The following is an 18388-nucleotide window of genomic DNA, read 5'->3' as shown; positions in this document are numbered from 1 at the left end:
CCAAAACAATTATTGTAAATAAAAAAGAGGTATTGATTTGATTACAGGCTTACTCTAATTTAATTATATACGTAATACAAACGTAAATTAAAAAAAAAGAAATAATAATATGTAAAAATTATTCGTATATATAATGTTCATCTCGCGTAAAGTGCGGGGGGTCTTAATCTATTATATGTATATTATCTAATTTTGAGCAATGTTAACTATTAATATAAATATTTTGAATAAAATAAGATAAGTAAACTAGAAATATAGGATTATATACATATGTTCGATTATCTTCGTATATCTATTCGGGTTCGGATATTATCCGTTCGGATTTGGATACCCAATTTCTCCTAATTCTATACCCGTTCGGGTATTTTGCTACTTCAGTCCACACTTTGGTTCAGATTTTTTGGACCAGGTTTGAATACGGGTTCGGGTATCGGATAAAATGCCCAGCTCTACAAGACATCATCATTGGATTTTAGCAAACAGTTTCAATTGTGATGCTCATCCACCTTAGGTTCTAAATAAGATGCTTCCACTTATCCACCGGTATAGTTCACTAATTTTGCTCTTTGAGGAAATATATGTTGGAAACGGATGTTTAACACTATTAAAATAGTGTGAACACATGTCAAAATCAGACTTGGTTTCACTAAGAAATGGAGATTCAAAATGGATTTCTTATAAAGCTTAAAATAATATTTGTGAAATATCTTACTTTGTAATATTAAATGAATAAGAGAGATATATGGACCGGACTCGACTTTCGGATTTTGGAAAATAGCCAATAGGCCAATAGATCAAAAGATTAGCTTTTGTTTGAACTAAATTCTTTTGAATTTTGGTGTTGGAAAAGTCAACAAGATCTTATACAATAAAGTTGGCTTGAGTCTCTCCTCCTGCGTCCAAGTCATCAGGGAGGTAGGGGCATTTTGTGACACGTCAGCATCCTCTCTTCTAGATTTTGGGCTTCGTTGCGGTTTGTTATTTTGATGGGCTTCGTATTATTTTGGCCCACCAGCTAATCTCCTCCTTCGACGCCGCAGGTAGCTGAACACTAATTTCACCATCTTCTTCGTAAGACACCACCAAGTAACGGATTCATGATTTATGTTGAAGCCATAAACTCAGCCTTTAATTTCAGTAATTTCTCTCCTACTAACTTCTTATTTCACTAGAACCTTCGATCTCTTCGGATTCTTCAGGATTTGGATCCTATAAATGCGTTAAATCTCATTTACGGACTATCCTTTGGCTTCGTCGATTGGGCTTGGATAAGAGAAAACCTAAGATAGCCGAGACACCACCACAATGGAGAGCGGAGAAATTGTCGGAATCTGAGATTACGACGTTGAGACGAAGCGAGAGAAGCCGTGGTCGTTGCTCTCTCAACTACTCGCCGATCCGATTCTCGCTGACATTCCGAGGAACCCAACACTGTCGGATGTCGTCACTCTCGTCAGCCTTGAAAAAGGAAGCGCTATGCGACTCTCCATCGTCAAACTCGACAGCTCCTCCTTGGGTAGTGTACTTTTATATTGGCATTTTGTTGAACATCTGGTGTGCATTGTAGATTTACATTTGCTTTTCTTCTTTTGGCAGATGTGGCGGTTATGAATTCAGCTACTTTGAAGGATTTGAAGATTTTTGATCAAGAAGAGAGTTAATGAGATGGATCAAGCAAACATGGGTCATCGCCACATTTCTTGGTAAAGCTCTCACCTTTTTTTATCTTTTCGGAAAAGAGAAGCCTTTGTTATTACAAGAGTTTTGTTTGTCGGAGTCCGGAACAAGTCTCAGGTTCATCCATGTCTTTTCAATAAGTGTTAATCTAGCTCTGTTGTTGTACTATGTTCAATGTACTTGTCTTTAACTTTGTTTTGATTGGCTATCATGAATACATATCGCATCTGTTCCATATGTGATGAAGAAGGGTCCGGGAAGACACTCGAAGAGGAAGAAGCATCATCTCTTTCGCTCACTCAACAAGATTTGTTAGATAGTAGCGGTAGGTTGTGGACCAAACATAGTTATGTCATTCAACACTTGAGCTAAAATTTGAGGTCACTAGATACATTTTAAAAGCGCTATGATTTTTAATTTGTTTTTTTTTAGAAGTTAGGTCTGATATGTTTTTGAAACTATGTCAAGATTCCCAGTGATTAAAGTTTTAGTAATCTGTAACGGTGAGAAAATGGGGCTCCCTCTTGGGTTGCTTACCATGGAGGTTTTAGAGGAACCATTGCTGTAGATTCTTGGCAACTTCTGAGGGTTTCTTCACTGGTTCTTTTTTTAACTTTTTCTTTGAGATTCTGAACTACACTTCTGTCTTTCCATTTTATTATTATTATAGTTACTTTGATCACTCTGTAATTATTATAGTTACTTTGATCACTCTGTAATGATGGCCCTAAGAGCAGTGTCGTCAACCATGGTGTGTGTGATGCTAATAGTGTTGTGGAAGGTGAAAGAGGTGAGGCCACTGAACCAAGTAATAGCTCTGATGATAGGAGGAACACGAGCGAGGTTGCACCACAGAAGGAAGTTGTGTCCTTTGGAAAAGGGCACAGACTGACTAATAAACAGGTATGTTGCATTAGGTTTTAAATATATTTCTCAAATACAATGAAGTTAGAATACTTCAAATATTTTGCATATTTGGTTTTGGTTGCTTTAATTATCATGATTATGCATCCCCTCTCACTTTTTTAATACAGTTAATGTGAAACTTCTCCTTCCACCACCGTATCCATACCATTACTAAGGTTATTTTTTAAAATTTCCTGTATTTTTACAGAATTATCACACACCCATCACAAAAAGTATAACCAGACGTTGTTTATGGTTTCATTCCATATGCATAATAATTACAGTTAAGAGAAAGAGGTCAAGAGATTCATCACGAGTGTCGAATTTATAATTTTTAATTATAGGTTTAACTAAAATCATGTTAACAATTTTTCTATGTAATAATCAAGCTAGGAAATTTTTTTGGGGTCAAACTGATAAAAAGATTAATATTTATATCAAACCAAGATTGCGTGCTATATAAATTTAGCTAGACCAGATATATTTAATTTGAAATAAACCAAGTAGAAAATTGGTTTATAGAGGGTGCACTCAACAAGATTGCATGCATATAATTAATTTCTAACTCATACCCTCATCTCATAATTTAAATAAAATAATTTTTTAAAAAATTATATAATAAAACATACAACAAACAGTTCTAACATTTGAACTGTATTAGGCAGAAAACACTTCATAAAGAGAGTTTTAAATTTTTATATCAACTTATTTTAAAACCAATTCCAATATATATTTATATATTATATTCAAATAAAAGTAACAAGATTTAGAAAGTTGAATAAAAATCTCGGGCGTAGCCCGGGCAAACCCCTAGTATCTCATATAATTAAGGGATAGTTTAAATGCAATATCAATTTGATTTTGTAACATAAAATCCTTAATGCATTTCCAAATAATTAAGTGGAGAATAGATTCTCCATCTCCCTTTATTTCTTGGATCCCTACGTTGGATTTGAAACTATAAAAAGCAAGTCACCCCCATTTCATAAGAGAAACCGACTTGAATATGATAAAATATTTATTTTTAGTTGTTTTGTGTCTCAGAATACAACACATAATTAGGTTCTAAAGGTTTTATTCTTCAGTGATGGGAGATAGAAATATATGCAGTTGTATCTGATTTTGAAATGCCATGCAACCGTCACATTACTGGATGTATACAGAATTAAGCAAATAGTGTATGCTCCTGCAAACTTGTTTTTCTTTCCAAATTCTTTTATATGTTTTCATATTATTTATCGATTTATTTATGCAAAAACTTTACAATTATTCAGTTCGTCCTATTGTAGAATTTGCGTTCCTACAATATATATGTTCAATCTCCTGATACATTTGTATGTGATCGGTTGTGTTGTTTGTTATTTCAGACTGTTGCAGTTTTTCCACTTATTTCTCCTGATATATTATGTTCTTTGCATGTTTAAAATGTGGATTCCCCTTGGGTTTTAATCTTATTTTCTTATCCTTGAATTGCGTTTAGATTATAGAGAAGCAATACATGTCGTTGATGCATATGTTGTCTTGTTCTCTTTAATTTTTTCAATGAAGATCGTGGGTCTAGCGAAAGTCGTTAATGGAGGGAACATAAATACTACATCAACTGAGATATAAAACTGGTCGTATTAAAAAAAAAAGAAGAGCTATAAAACTGGCTAAGAATAGATAACAAAAAGGGTAGACAAAGGACGAACGAAAGGTCAGCAATAAACAACATAACTGAAGATAACAAATAGAGCTAGTTTAATAATTTAATTTTCTGAAACTCTTAATATAACAAGCTTAAAAGAAAGCGTATTTCAACTCTAAAATAAAGACAAACCAATTTCCAAATGCTATTAATCGTTTTGCCAAGAAAATAAATAACAAAACCAACAACATAAATTATAAAACATATTTAACATAAAGCTAAAAATTATGGGTATTTACACGAAGAGAATATAAAATCATTAATAGTTATATCATAAAATCATTGTAAGTAATTAAAAAAATTATATTTTTTTGTGCCGCAGCGGATATTCACCTAGTTGTATATAGGATTAGACCCTATTTTAAAACTGATCAACCAAGCCCGATACACATCCAACATCGATGTCCAATAAAATGCCTAATATCAATATTATTAAACGAATATTAAACTAATGTTAACAAATTATTGTAATGAAGTAAATAAATAATAACAAACTTGGAAAATAAGCAAGGAAAATTACCAAAAATACCACATTCGTAGTACAATTTTTCATGTTTACACTAACAATTTTGACCCTCACTTTTAATAAAAGATAAAATACATTTATAATCCTAGAGTTAACTAATCTCACAAAAGTTTCTTCCGTGTATTATATTTATATAATTTACATTTTTAATTAACATTTAAATATAAAAGCTCAAGACCAATTATAAATAAACACCTTTCAGTTGAGTACCTCTACTTTTCTTTTACGTTTCTCTGCGAACATTTGACTCTCTATCTCTCCTCTTGATTTTCCTTCTCTCACCTACTTTTACTTTTATTTTATTAATTAACTTAAGAGAGACTTACGAAGAAATGTGATCGATGCGGATGCTCTAATAAATATATAAATAAATACTTATAAAAATATATATATAATAACTAAAAATAGTTTCAGAAATAATTTTTGATTTTAAAAAAAAAATTTGAAAAAAAATCGAAAAATTTCAAAAAAAATTATAAAAAAATTCGAATTTGAAAAGGTATAATTCGAAAACATAAAAAATTATTTTTTTATTTATTTAAATAATTATTTATTATATATATATATAATTATTTAACAAGAGTCTTTTGCTATTTAGTAAAAAAAATATTTTTGAAAATATTTTTTTTAGTAGTAGTAAACATGAATAATGGTACCAAAAGGTGATGAAAATTCCTCAATAAGCAAATAGTAGTGATTAAATCACATACATCCAGAAAAATTAACTTAATATAGTCAAAGAGGTTGGTCTTACTTGGTGATTGTCCATGTGTTTTGCGTGATATTGAAAAAGTTTTTTACAAAATTGATGATATATAACATGTTATTTATAAATATGCATAAATAATTGAATCAATGTTAATGTTAAATAACAATTATGTGAGCTGTAGATTTTAATGTAGTAAATTAAATAATAACAAACTTGAAAAAAGTTAGTTGTAGTGATAGAATCACATACAACTAGAAAATCATCTTAAAATAGTCACTAAGGTCTTACTTGGTGGTTGTCTATGTGTTATGCATGATATTTAAAAAAATAGTATACTAATGATATATAAATATATATTATTTGATATTTATGCATACATGATTGAATCAATCTTATATATTAAACCAGAAGTCACAACCTTGATTCATGTGTGATATTTCTAAAAATGGACCTAATGAACCTATTCTTAGAAAGTTATGTTACATTTAATCTCTAATTTTATAATTTAAATTTTGGACCTACCAGAAATTTTTATTGGGCCATCAATAATTGGATTTAAACAATAGATGATCCATTGGATTTATAGATAGTATAAATTAAATAGATATAATTTAGTGTTGTAATATTATACCTCCATATGTTAATTATTTAAATATTTGTCGATGTTAACTTTTAAAATTATAAAGTTTTTTCTTTAAATAACAAAAATCATATTATCTACCAATGATTAATCTTTACTACCTTAAACCAATGAAAACAAATTTTAAACTATATAGTTTATTTTAAAAATTAAACAAAAACTAATTTTTTAATTATTTACTAATTAATATAAATCTATGAAGCGAAAAGTTTAATTTTTAAAAAAATTTATAAATTTGTGAAATGTTACAATATTTTTGAATATGACAATAAAACAATATTTTACAAATCTTTATATATATAGTTACAATTTTAATAATGAAATAATAATCCGAAAATATATATATAGAAGAAGATACAAATACATGTGAAAGTTTGAAATAATTTATTCAATGAAAAAAATATACCGTAAATTTATTATGTTTTAAAAATTGATAGACACATATATATTATAATATATATCAATTTGGAATTGAAAACAAAATGTTTATATAAAAATAAATGAAAAATAAAATTTGCATGGTTGCGCGAATCGAGATCTAATGTTAATATTAAATAACAACAATGTGCGCCGTAGATTATAATGAAGTAAATTAAATAATAACGAAGCTGGAAAATTATTTGGTAATAGTGACTGAATCACGTACAGCTAGACAAATCAGCTTAAAATAGTCATAGAGGTTTGTCTTACTTGGTAAATAAGCCAATACTAGTGAATGAATAATATACAGCTAGACGAATCAACTTGGGTTATTGGTGCTAGTATTTTAATAGATTTAGAAATCCTTATTGGATTTATAAATTTTGATAAATCCATTGATTTTAGATTCAAACAAGAAGATTTCATAGTCAATGATATAGATTTCATAATCAATGATATAGATTTAAAAGTCAAAATAAGTAAATTATTCTAAATCAGTCAAATAGATTTGTAATAACTTCAGTTTTATAATAAAATAATATATATATATAAAAACTAAAACACATGTTTCTCATTTCATATGTTATTTTTATGACATAAAATCTCTCCACATATTTGTTGACATTGTGGCTATCACTTGTTTGGCATGTTCTCTTTACACTTTACAGATTTTGAGTTACAAAATTTTTTTCATCATTTATATTAACTTTTTAAGATCTTTTTCATCATCAGTCTTTTTCTTCTGGAAAATTATATGTTCTATAGAACTTCCAAGAAAAATTATGTGCTAAAATTATGTCAACCAGCACATGCAAGTACAATATCCATTTGTGTCTTGTAAGGTAGATTTTAAAAAAAATAGGAATCAAGATTTGAACAAAAATCCTCTCGATAACATTTCTCAAGGAATCATGACTTAATTAAATAACTATGTCATTTTGCGAGAGACACCGCTGACTAGGCTTGGGTATTCGGATCCTCGGATCAGTTTCATGTTGGTTCTTGTCGGATCTGGGTCCTTCGGATACTAGACATTTGGATCCAACTAGGTACTTAAAAAATTTTGTTTGGGTTCGGGTCAGTTTCTATCGGGTCATGGCCAGTTCGGGTGTATAATTTATATACCCGCAACATACCCGTAATTTTTGGGTATATTTTAGATTCGGTTTGGTTCGGGTATTTAAGATCTGAAGTACCCTAACTAGACCCATACCCGAAAACCCGAAAAAATACCTGAAAACCCAAAAATACCCTAAACGCGAAATACCTGAATTTTTACATGAAGTCTGATCCAAAGATCTAAAAATACCCAAAACTTTATGTAAATACCCGAATTATATTTCTAAAAATAAATAAAAATTACCCAAAAACTCGAACCCAAAACTTATAAAAAATATATGTAATACCAAAAATATACCTAAACACCCAAGTATACTCAATATACTAAAAGTTTCGGATATTTTGGGTATCTAATCGGATCTCAAATAGGATCTGGACCCGTACCGAGACCCGCGGTCCAAAATAATTATACCCAATAGGTAGTTTAGCCTAGGCCAAACCCGAACCCGAACCTACATTGTCGAGTGGTTCCGATTCGGGTCTTAGAGTCCAGATAAAATGCTTAGGCCTACCGCCGACGCCGGGAGAGGAGACGCGGATTCGAAAGAGGCTTCTCGATTTTGGTGCCCGAGAGGAAACTAGGTTACCGCTAGTCAATCAATCTTGTAGATTAATGTCAAACAAAAACCATATGAGCCTTGTAGTCAAACGAAGTTAATTGAGGAATAATCTAATAGTGATCGACAAAACGAATCAAGTAATATTACGTGGTTTCGGGCCCAGGGAGTTAGGGATTCGGCCCGAACTTTATAGCAATTCAAAAAAAAAAACGAATCAAGTTACGCGTGTCTGTCTTACGTGATGATTGTCTATTGTCATGATATAATGTTTTTTTTTCGAGTAAAAATGTAATGATAAAATGTTATTAAAAAGTTTTATTTGTTGGGATTTATTAAATTCATGGTCAACTCTATATTGTTTGATTAATACGATATTGTTCACTCTGGGCTTTAGGCAATCTCGCATGGTTTTACTTTTGGTTTCCATCCCAAAAGGCCTCGTACTAATTAGAGTTGGACATCTTTATATATTAGACATTCCTTCGTCTAATATCCAATGTGGGACTTTGTTTGATATTTCACTTTCTCCTCCTCAAACTAAGGACCACACTCATCTCGTGTATTTTTCCTTCAGCAAATTATCTTGGCACCACCTTGTACCAGTAATCGCAGGGCTTTTTTTTGAGAATGGGTCTTTCATAACATCTCGTTTCTTTGAGAATGTTCTCCCACAACATCACAGGTTCAATGATCTTTTGACGTTTCTGCCATAGACCATCTCTTCCACCTTGAAGAGTTTCATTCTTACTTTAAGGGTATTTTAAGGATATTTCACATTATTCACAACTAATAATACCATATTATAAGTATACGATTATATACGTTGCGTTCATATGAAAAAAAAAAATTGTGCACCAGTGTGTATGTCAGTACTGGTGTATGTATCGGTTGTTCATGTGGTTGTTCTATCACCATCAAATGGCTTTAATTTATTAAATTTGGGAGATAAGAAGACAATGTAACTGATAAATAAGACCATTCTTAATAGACCATTCTTAACTAACTAAATCATTATATAAAATCAATCATGTACGTTAATAATCATATGAGCTAAATTGAATAATAAACACCACGAGGAATAAGACAATTATGGTTGAATCACATCCAACGGGAAAATCGGCTTTAGTCATCAGGTTTGCCTGACTTAGCTGTTGTCTATCTTTTTGCATGATAGGTTATTCTAAAAGATCATATCCACATGCGTATATAATTGTATATTAAGTGTACATAAATTAAAAGATTTGTGTATCAGTCTACATGTATTACTGTAACATGTGCTTATTTTGTCAGCCTTATGTGGTTTTGTTATTAATTAACTGGGAGAGATTAACAAGACATCTCAACCAATTAACAAAACAAAAAACAATTAATGAACATGTGAAAAATTTTATATTATATATTTGGCTGATTTCATGGATCAAGAAAAATGATGACATGGACTAACTAAAATTAATTTACTTAAAACAAAAAACTTATAGAAAACTTGAAAAAAATACCTTCATTTAAAAATGTTAAAGGATAATATATTGGATTAGTATTATCCTTCAAATATTTTTACCTAACTGTTTATATTTTTCATTCATAGATATATAAAAAATAAACTATTTAGATCATGAAAACAAATTTTTTTAGCATAAAATACAAACATAAGAAATTCACACATAAAAATATTGATGAAAATTAATTTTTTTTGTCATCAACATAAAAAGACTCATGAAGACACATTCATATAAAAACATTTCACCAAGTTTCATCGTTATAAAATCATTTTACATAGATATATGAATTACTTCTTATACCCTAATTATACCAATATATTATTATAATTCATACATTTATCAATAATGACTAACCATTCGAATTATTTCCAGTTTAAAGGATCCAAAATGATCTAGAATAAAAATGAGAGGATTTTGATTACATTTTCAAAGTTTGAATAGCCTAACAAGCTATTCTAACAATAAACATATAGCACTTTAACCACGCGTTTTTGGTCGGTGGTCAAAACGTTCCGTGGACTTCTAAAGAGATATGAGTTCGAATCCACACCACACCAGATTTCCACACGTGTGGTAACCGGGGCTTTCACATTCTCTCTCTGGAGAATGGTTTACTAACATATAGCACGTTATTTATCTATCTTTAATCAAAAATGTAGTTAATGATAATAATTATATGATTTTATTACTTTAGAACGTAAATCTTACTACTTTTAAATATATAAATTATATGATTCACATATATCTAAACTCCGTAAAATATGTTATTAAGTTAATTAAAATGAAAATTGTTGAAATCTAATCTATTAATAAAATCACTATATGAAATAAATTTTACTTTTTCATATGATTTACGAAAGATACCACTAATTTTTGGTAAAAAGATAATATTTCAGTAAAAGTATCATTGTCATACAAAAGATGGAAAAAATAATGTGATATTTGGTAATCGGGACTTTTAAGAAGAGTTATATATTTGGTTGTCACGGGTATTTAGGATTCAAAAAACCTGAAACTCCACACAAATACTCGAAAATATTAAAACACCCAAAAAAATTGAAACTTTACCTGAAATCTAACTTGAGAAACTGAAAGTACCTAAAATTTATCCGAATACCAGAAACGTATTTTAAAAAAATGAAAATTTACCCAAAACCCGAAACTATAACCAAAATCCAAACCCAAAATTTAAAAGAATATACATAATATCAAAAACATTTCTAAAATACCCAAATATACCTTTGGTGCCCACAAAAATTCGGGTACTTTGGATTTCTGATCGGGTAGGATCCAGACCCGAACCGAAACACACAGGTCCAGAAAATACCTAATATGTACTTTGTCCTGGATCCGGGCCTGAACCGAACCTATACTTTCAAGTCAGTTTTGGTTTAATTTTTAGGATCTAGGTAAAATATTGTTCAAGGCTAAGAAAGAGTTACATAAGAATGTACCTACAAATTTTAAATAAACTAATTCCTAAATTATATAATTTTATTATTCGGTATAATACGACTATGTAACATAATCATGTACAACAATTCCACAATACTAATTCATATCATATCAAATTTTGTTTATAATTAAGAAAAGCTATGCGTTTTCGAAGCGCGGTTCAAAAATCTAGTTGTGACTTGAAATATCTTTTTACAAATCAGGAAAAATGTTTCTCATCTGCACAAGCATGGGGTAAATGGTGGAAAACATATTAAGTTTGAGAATATGACACTGACATTACGATGTATATGACTCATAATGTCACATGTACAAAGTAACATATTATATGGTGAAAACTACAAAATCTAGGTTTAATCGACAAATCTAAAACTCTTGGGCAAAATCAAATTTATGAAATTTTAACTAAACATGGATTTTCATAATCTAAACTGGATTCATATTTAGATAAATAAATAATATAAAAATTTAGTTATATAAAAGAAATAATATTTTTAAGTATTTATCTGCCGCTCTCAGTAGTAACTTTATTACAAGTTAACCTGGGAAAGTTCTCGGCACCGAACTAAAACCATAGACATATATTTGTTTATATAATCTAAGACAAAGTTGTAGGGAGGGCAAAACATCTAAACTTCAGAGGGATGAGTTTCATGTGGAACGTTGTGTATGTGATCATCGCCTTAGTGGTTGTGAAGATCAGCCAGTGGTTGTGGCAATGGTCGAATCCAAACTCCAAGGGCAGTGGCAAGCTACCGCCGGGGTCAATGGGTTTTCCAATCGTCGGAGAGACGTTGGAATTCTTTAGGTCTTCTGGATTACTCGAGATCCCACCCTTTTTCCAGAAGAGGATGCTAAGGTCAAACGTGTTTTAAATCCCTCTTTAGATGCTTTCTTAGTCACTTTCCTTAAATCTTAAGTTTGCGTGTGTATGAATGTTTCCAGGTACGGGCCATTGTTTCGGACCAACATTTTGGGCTCTAGGACGGTGATTTCGACGGACGCAGATGTTATCTACGAGATTTTCCGGCAGGAGAACCAGTCTTTTATACAAAGCTATCCGGATATTTTTGTCAAGGTACTTGGAAAAGACAATGTGTTCTTCAAGACAGGAGACATCCACAGACATATCAAACATGCCACTATGCATCTCATTGGCTCGGAAGGTTTGAAGCGAAAGCTGATAGGATTTATGAACCGGACCACCCGCTAGCATCTTAGATGGAAGGCTACCCAGGGCGCTTTCAACCTTAGGCATGCTGCTTCAAACGTAAGATACACATCTTAATTAAGTAGTTTTTTTTTTCTTTTAACCAATTTCAATTTCTGAATCTAATTTTTCTCTTCCTTTTGTAGTTGATAGTATCGTACATAACACCGCAGATGATTAGTAATCTAAAGCCAGAAACTCAAGAAAAGCTTATAGATCATTTCAAAACTTTCAATATTGAGTGGTTTCAGTCACCTTTCGCCCTCTCTACCTGGAAGACTGTCTACAAAGTCCTTAGGGTGAGAGAAATTTTCTTGAGTTTTCCAATTTTCCTATATTAGTAACTACTTGTGTACGAACTTACCCAATTAGTTTGTATTCAGGCCCGAAAAGAAGCAGTCAAGATAATTAACGAAGCTCTGGAGAAGAGGAAAGATTCAATAGAGAAACAAGGAGACTTCCTCGATACATTGCTAGAGGAGATGAAGAAAGAAGGCAGCATTTTTTACAAAGAGTCTATTGTAAGCCTCCTATTAAATATTGGATTCGTCTCTAGAGATTCCACTTCTTACGCTACCGCTTTAACCGTCAACTTTATCTCAAAAAACCCAAGAGTGCTTACGGAGTTGAAGGTAATTAATATATACTCATTTATAGACTTATAGGCCGAGAAGATATAGTAATTTCGATTGTCTTTCCTATATCATTTTTTAGAGAGAGCATGAGGCGATTGTACAAAAGAGAGACGATAAAGAACCAGGACTTAGCTGGGAGGAGTATAAAAACTGCATGCCTTTCACCCGCATGGTAAGAAAATTCCTTTTTAGTACCAAGCAAGGAGATGGGATGTCCATTTATATGATGTCTACGGATCGTGTGCAGGTTATCTACGAGTCGCTTCGGCTGGCAAACTTGGGAACCATAATCTTTAGAAAGGCTGTGAAAGATGTCGAAGTCAAAGGCAAGTTAGTAGTAAAGTGAACCACAACTACTCATATATCCATTCTCCAAAATATTTGATCAGAAGTTGAGATATGGGGGACAATATTTGTAAATATGCAGGATACACGATTCCAGCCGGTTGGATAGTGGCCGTTGCACCTTCAGTGGTTCACTATAATTCTGAAATTTATGAGAATCCATTGGAGTTTAATCCATGGAGATGGGAGGTATTAATTTTATATATTTTAGTGTATCTACCAGACCATTAATTTCGAACAAGAATCATGTACTTAGAGCTTAATTTGTATGGCAGGGAAAAGATTTGCAGTCGCCAGGGTCTAAAACATTGATGGTGTTTGGAGGTGGAGCAAGACAGTGTATAGGATCAGATTTAGCAAGACTTCACTTGGCAGTCTTCATTCATCATTTTGTAACCACTTACGATTTCTCGGTGGTCCAAGAATGTGAGATATGTCGGGTACCATTTCCTTTCTTCACCAAGGACCTGGTTATAAACATCTCCCCCAAGTCTCCCAGCTAGGTGAACGCTGCAGTTCCATATCTGAAAAATCAGATCATAATAATATATTCCAATTCTCCTTTCATGCTTTTTTCCTTCTTAATGCAAATAATGAATAGTCCCGAGGAATGTACGAATCTTTCTGGGATTATTGGTAGATGGACTCTAAAGATTCTTAGAATTTGTAAGCTCCATTGCTCTTGGTTTATAAAATTTAAACATTCTTAATGAAATATATGTTGTTATTGTTTTGGTTGACTTTAGCATTCTCTTTTTACTATAACTAATTCATTCACTTAACTTTAGTTTAAAGTCACTTAGTATCCCTGTTCTAAAACTCGGCCGCCATGTTCAACGGTGACCAAGCGTGGCGGATTGAAGCTATTCGGCCAGAAAATCGGATCTGAAATTTTTTTTAAAAGTTTTTTTGATAATTTCAAGTTATAAATCGATTTACCTCCCTAATATACTAAGAAGCCAAAGATGGTTTTAGTTAACAAAAACATTTGATACTTAGAAATGTTTTTGAATGGTGACCAAGGAACGAAAGGGAACGCTGAATTCCTTATCATTCCCAAAAAAAAATCACCATTCACAAGGAATAGTTTTTCCTTCTTGTTCCTCCCCATTCCTTTTTTTGTAGAGAAATATAGAACAAAAGCATTTCTTGTTAAATTTGATAAGGAACAAACATTTCTTTTCATCCCTGCAATTTTATTCCTATATGTTCCTTTCCTATTTGTTTCCCGTGTTCCCAAAAAGGTCACCAGTCGGAGCCTTTCTTTATTCCTTTCTTAAACCAATTATTTAAAAATGTTTTAATCGGTAAAACCTTTCAACTATTTTTGAATCAAAGAAAACATCTTTTGTCCTGCCAATCAGAAATTGCACAAACTCGGCTCCGACAGATGTTGCCTCGGGATAAACTGCTCAAAAATACACATATATATAATCTCTTAAGGCCATACATTCGAAATTCAAAATACATGATTCCTACCAGGAGAGGTGTTCCACTCCGATCGAACCGACCTCACAAAATCCCCAACAACAAAATTATCATCTATCTTGACAAAAAAATAACTCCTCGCCCAGTTACCAGGCGAGTCATTGTTGGGCACCACTACTCAAGGAGGAGTCCCAAGCTTTGATGAAACTGACCTAAAGGCAATCAAGGCCTCGAGCAGTGGAAGCTCCATCTTTTGAGCCACAAACATCTGTTGGAACCGTTAGGAGACGGTCCTCCTCGAGTTTCTCTTGATCAAAGGCTCCATGGAAAAATAACAGATGCAAAAACAAACAGAGAATAGAATAGAGGATAGAGAGAAAACACAACGCTAAAAGCAAACTTAGAGCATCTCCAAGGTACACAAAAAAATTCTCTATATTTCACTCTAAAATAGAGTAACTCTATTATAGAGTTGAATTTGATCCAATGGTTCAATCTAAAATAGAGTTACTCTATAATAGAGTGAAATATAGAGTAATATTATTTTTTTACTCTAAATAACATTACTCTATATTTTACTCTGTTATAGAGTAACTCTATTATAGAGTGAACCATTGGAGCAAATCCAATTCTATAACAGAGTAACTCTATTTTAGAGTGAAATATAGAGAATGTTATTGTGTATCACTGGAGATGGTCTTATAAACGGAAGTGAAAACCGTTCAATCAAAGTGATGTAATGGTGGCAAAAAAAAGGGAAAGTAAAAAGCCCGAGAAAGGGAATGATTAAATTTTCGGAACAGTTCAACTCCCAAAAAGGAAAAATGATTCACAAGCTTACATCCGCTATACAACCGAATCGGTATTTAATAAAGTCAGAATCTTGAACTGGGCCTCGGGTATCCTACGAAACAATGATCTCAAAAACCTAGCTTTGGAACCTACAACCGAGCTGAACGGCATCCCGAGACACATCGGTCTCTAGGGGGCTATTGTTGGAGGCGGATTTCACCCCGATCTGAGAGTCCCACCAGAGTCTGATGGACCAAAAAAGCAGACAACAGGCCCATGCCCATCCCGAGCTAGACGAACGGTCCATGCCGAGCTCACATAGTCATACCTGAGCTGAAGGAGAGTCAAAGCATTGAGTGTCATTAATGGCCTTGATATCCGTCCGAAATTATGTCATTGTTACGATCGACTCCTGGAGATCTATAAAAGCAAGACCAAGGACAAAAAGAAAGTGATCGAATTCTCTTAGAGCAATATTATACTTTCAGTACACGTCTTTGCTTTTAAATACCTCATGTATTCGTATTATCAATTAAACATATTTCTTTCCCAGGATCATCAATATATAAGTTTCTTATACATTTTTTCTCATGCTCGTATTCGAAACCCTAAACCGAATTTCTGAATTGGATTTTCAGATTCATCGGTCTCCTCCATGTGCCACTGAATTTAGCACAGTGGAATACGTCCATCAACAGCAAGGAAGGGGAGCTCTTTCTCATGTGGTAGCGAGATACCAATGATGCATAATAAAATTAGTCTCATGGAGATTGGAGGAAGTTACTAGAATGGATGTTCTAGGGATTTGATGAAGGTAGTTAGCATCCACATCTGCAACATAAGTAACAAACCACATTGCTTATGCTGAAAGATTTATGCCCTCTTGAGCCCTTGCAAGGACGTTTTAGATTTTAAGTTACGCAAAGGGATGTCAAAGGGTTTTTTCCTGTTTACTATATGGGCCTGTCCGTTTCTCCGTCCTGATGAGCCATCTTAATTTTGAAAATCAGCTGGCTGATCCAAATTGAACCATCTGGATGGAGATGGTTCTATCAAAATGGTATAATGTCTATGTTACCCCTAATGTAATTCACAAATTACAAACATAAACATAATATCATTTTGTCACACGCGAAAACTGACAAAACCACAAAAATACATTTTTCTGTCAAAATCTAAAAACTCATTTTTCCGTAAAAATCTAAAAACGCGTTTTCCTACCAAAACCGCAAAACACATTTTCCCACCAAAACCGCAAAAACATATTCTCCCGCAGAAACCGCAAAAACATGTTTTCAAGCCAAAACCACAAAAAATCGTTTTCATGCTAAAACCACAAAAACGTGTTTTCACGTCAAAACCCCAAAACACATTTTCCGCCAAAACCACAAAACGCGTTTTCCCGCCAAAATCGCAAAAAAAAAAGTGTTTTCCCGCCAAACCGCAAAATGTGTTTTTTGGCCAAAACGTGTTTTGCCGCCAAAACGTGTTTTCCCGCTAAAACCTCCGCCAAACCGCAAAAATGTGTATTTCCCGCCAAAACTGCAAAAAAAGCATTTTTCCGCCAAAATTGCAAAAACGTGTTTTCCCGCCAAAACCGCAAAAACGTGTTTTCCCGCAAAAATCACGAAAACGTGTGTTCCTGCTAAAACCATAAAACACGTTTTCCCGCCAAAACCACAAAAACGTGTTTTCCGCCAAATCGCAAAAACGTGTTTTCCCGCCAAAACCGAAATATGCGTTTTCCCGCCAAAATTTGTTTTGCCGCCAGAACGCGTTTTCCCACCAAAACCGCAAAAACGCGTTTTTCCGCCAAAACCGCAAAATGTATTTTCCCGCCAAAACTGCACAACGTGTTTTCCCGTTAAAACTGCAAAACGGGTTTTCCCGCCAAAACCCCAAAAATATGTTTTCCCGCCAAAACCTCAAAAACGCGTTTTTCCGTCAAAACAACAAAAATGAGTTTTTCCGCCAAAACCGCAAAATCTCATTTTCTCGCTAAACCGCAAAATCATGTTTTCACGCCAAACCCGAAAAAATCTTGTTTTCTCGCCAAAACCGAAAATTTTATTTTCCCGCTAAAACAAAAAAAAATCTTATTTTTCCGCCAGAGCCGAAAAATCTTGTTTTCCCGCGAAAACCGAAGTTACAATCTGTTTATTACCAATACTTTTTTAGTTTGAAACTTTAAAGTTTTTTTTTAAATACATGTTTATCAATCTTTTGTTTATTATAAGTTATTATTGTAGTAAATTTTTAATACAAATCTAAATAAAAATTTATATGAAATTATAATTTATAAACGTCAAAATGGTAATTCTAAAACAAGAGATTTGAATGAATTTTGAAAATTCTTAAACCAATAATAATGGATTCTACTAAGATTTTTGAAATCCAAGAACCAATAACAATAGATTCTTAAAATTCACAAACTCTACACAAATTCATCTCCTAATAACCCCCCTAAATAATTGGAGATAATATAGTTAAAATTAATATCAAACGCATGATTAAGTCAAAACAAGGGCATTTTAGTCATTTGTTTACTAAATTCATGTGGATGGAAATGAAAATAGAAAAACAAACATAAGATTCATTTAGATGATTCATCTAGATAGACAAACAAACAGTCCTAAAAATCTGAATGGATCATCTGGATAGATCATTCAGATGAATGGAGATGACAGATGGTGAAACGAACAGCGCCTGTATGTATTTGATCACTTCGTATGTATAAAACTTATAAAACCTGATTCCTCATGATCTACAAAGAAGATTTC

The 18388-nt window shown here is 32.5% G+C and overlaps 2 protein-coding genes, 1 non-coding gene and 1 pseudogene across 3 annotated transcripts; all 4 read left to right on the top strand.

Moving 5' to 3' along the window:
- The first annotated feature begins 469 nt into the window (after positions 1-469).
- On the top strand, positions 470-4047 carry LOC106412161 (annotated as a pseudogene).
- Positions 2148-2268, top strand: LOC125592225. Its single transcript, XR_007328066.1, has one exon. It is a non-coding gene; the product is annotated as a small nucleolar RNA snoR130 (small nucleolar RNA).
- Positions 4048-10267: 6220 nt separating the features above from the next.
- LOC106414386 (cytochrome P450 708A2) lies at positions 10268-14103 on the top strand. Its single transcript, XM_022708929.2, has 8 exons — positions 10268-12057; positions 12144-12468; positions 12555-12707; positions 12792-13040; positions 13123-13215; positions 13291-13369; positions 13471-13577; positions 13664-14103. The coding sequence occupies exons 3-8, from the start codon at positions 12582-12584 to the stop codon at positions 13889-13891; spliced, it is 882 nt and encodes a 293-aa protein (XP_022564650.1). The 5' UTR covers positions 10268-12057; positions 12144-12468; positions 12555-12581; the 3' UTR covers positions 13892-14103.
- On the top strand, positions 11843-12411 carry LOC111198339 (cytochrome P450 708A2). Its single transcript, XM_022708816.1, has 2 exons — positions 11843-12057; positions 12144-12411. The coding sequence occupies exons 1-2, from the start codon at positions 11843-11845 to the stop codon at positions 12409-12411; spliced, it is 483 nt and encodes a 160-aa protein (XP_022564537.1).
- Positions 14104-18388: the final 4285 nt, after the last annotated feature.

Source organism: Brassica napus, chromosome C8, assembly GCF_020379485.1.
Source record: "Brassica napus cultivar Da-Ae chromosome C8, Da-Ae, whole genome shotgun sequence".
Lineage (NCBI taxonomy): Eukaryota > Viridiplantae > Streptophyta > Magnoliopsida > Brassicales > Brassicaceae > Brassica > Brassica napus.
This window is presented reverse-complemented; position numbering and strand designations above follow the sequence as displayed.

Excerpts from the sequence above, each read along its gene's own strand:
- LOC111198339 (XM_022708816.1), top strand. The coding sequence starts at position 11,843 with ATGAGTTTCATGTGGAACGTTGTGTATGTGATCATCGCCTTAGTGGTT. Across the intron at positions 12,058-12,143 it reads TTCCAGAAGAGGATGCTAAG|GTACGGGCCATTGTTTCGGA; the intron begins GTCAAACGTGTT and ends GAATGTTTCCAG.
- LOC106414386 (XM_022708929.2), top strand. The coding sequence starts at position 12,582 with ATGATTAGTAATCTAAAGCCAGAAACTCAAGAAAAGCTTATAGATCAT. Across the intron at positions 13,041-13,122 it reads GAGTGCTTACGGAGTTGAAG|AGAGAGCATGAGGCGATTGT; the intron begins GTAATTAATATA and ends ATCATTTTTTAG. Across the intron at positions 13,216-13,290 it reads GCATGCCTTTCACCCGCATG|GTTATCTACGAGTCGCTTCG; the intron begins GTAAGAAAATTC and ends GATCGTGTGCAG.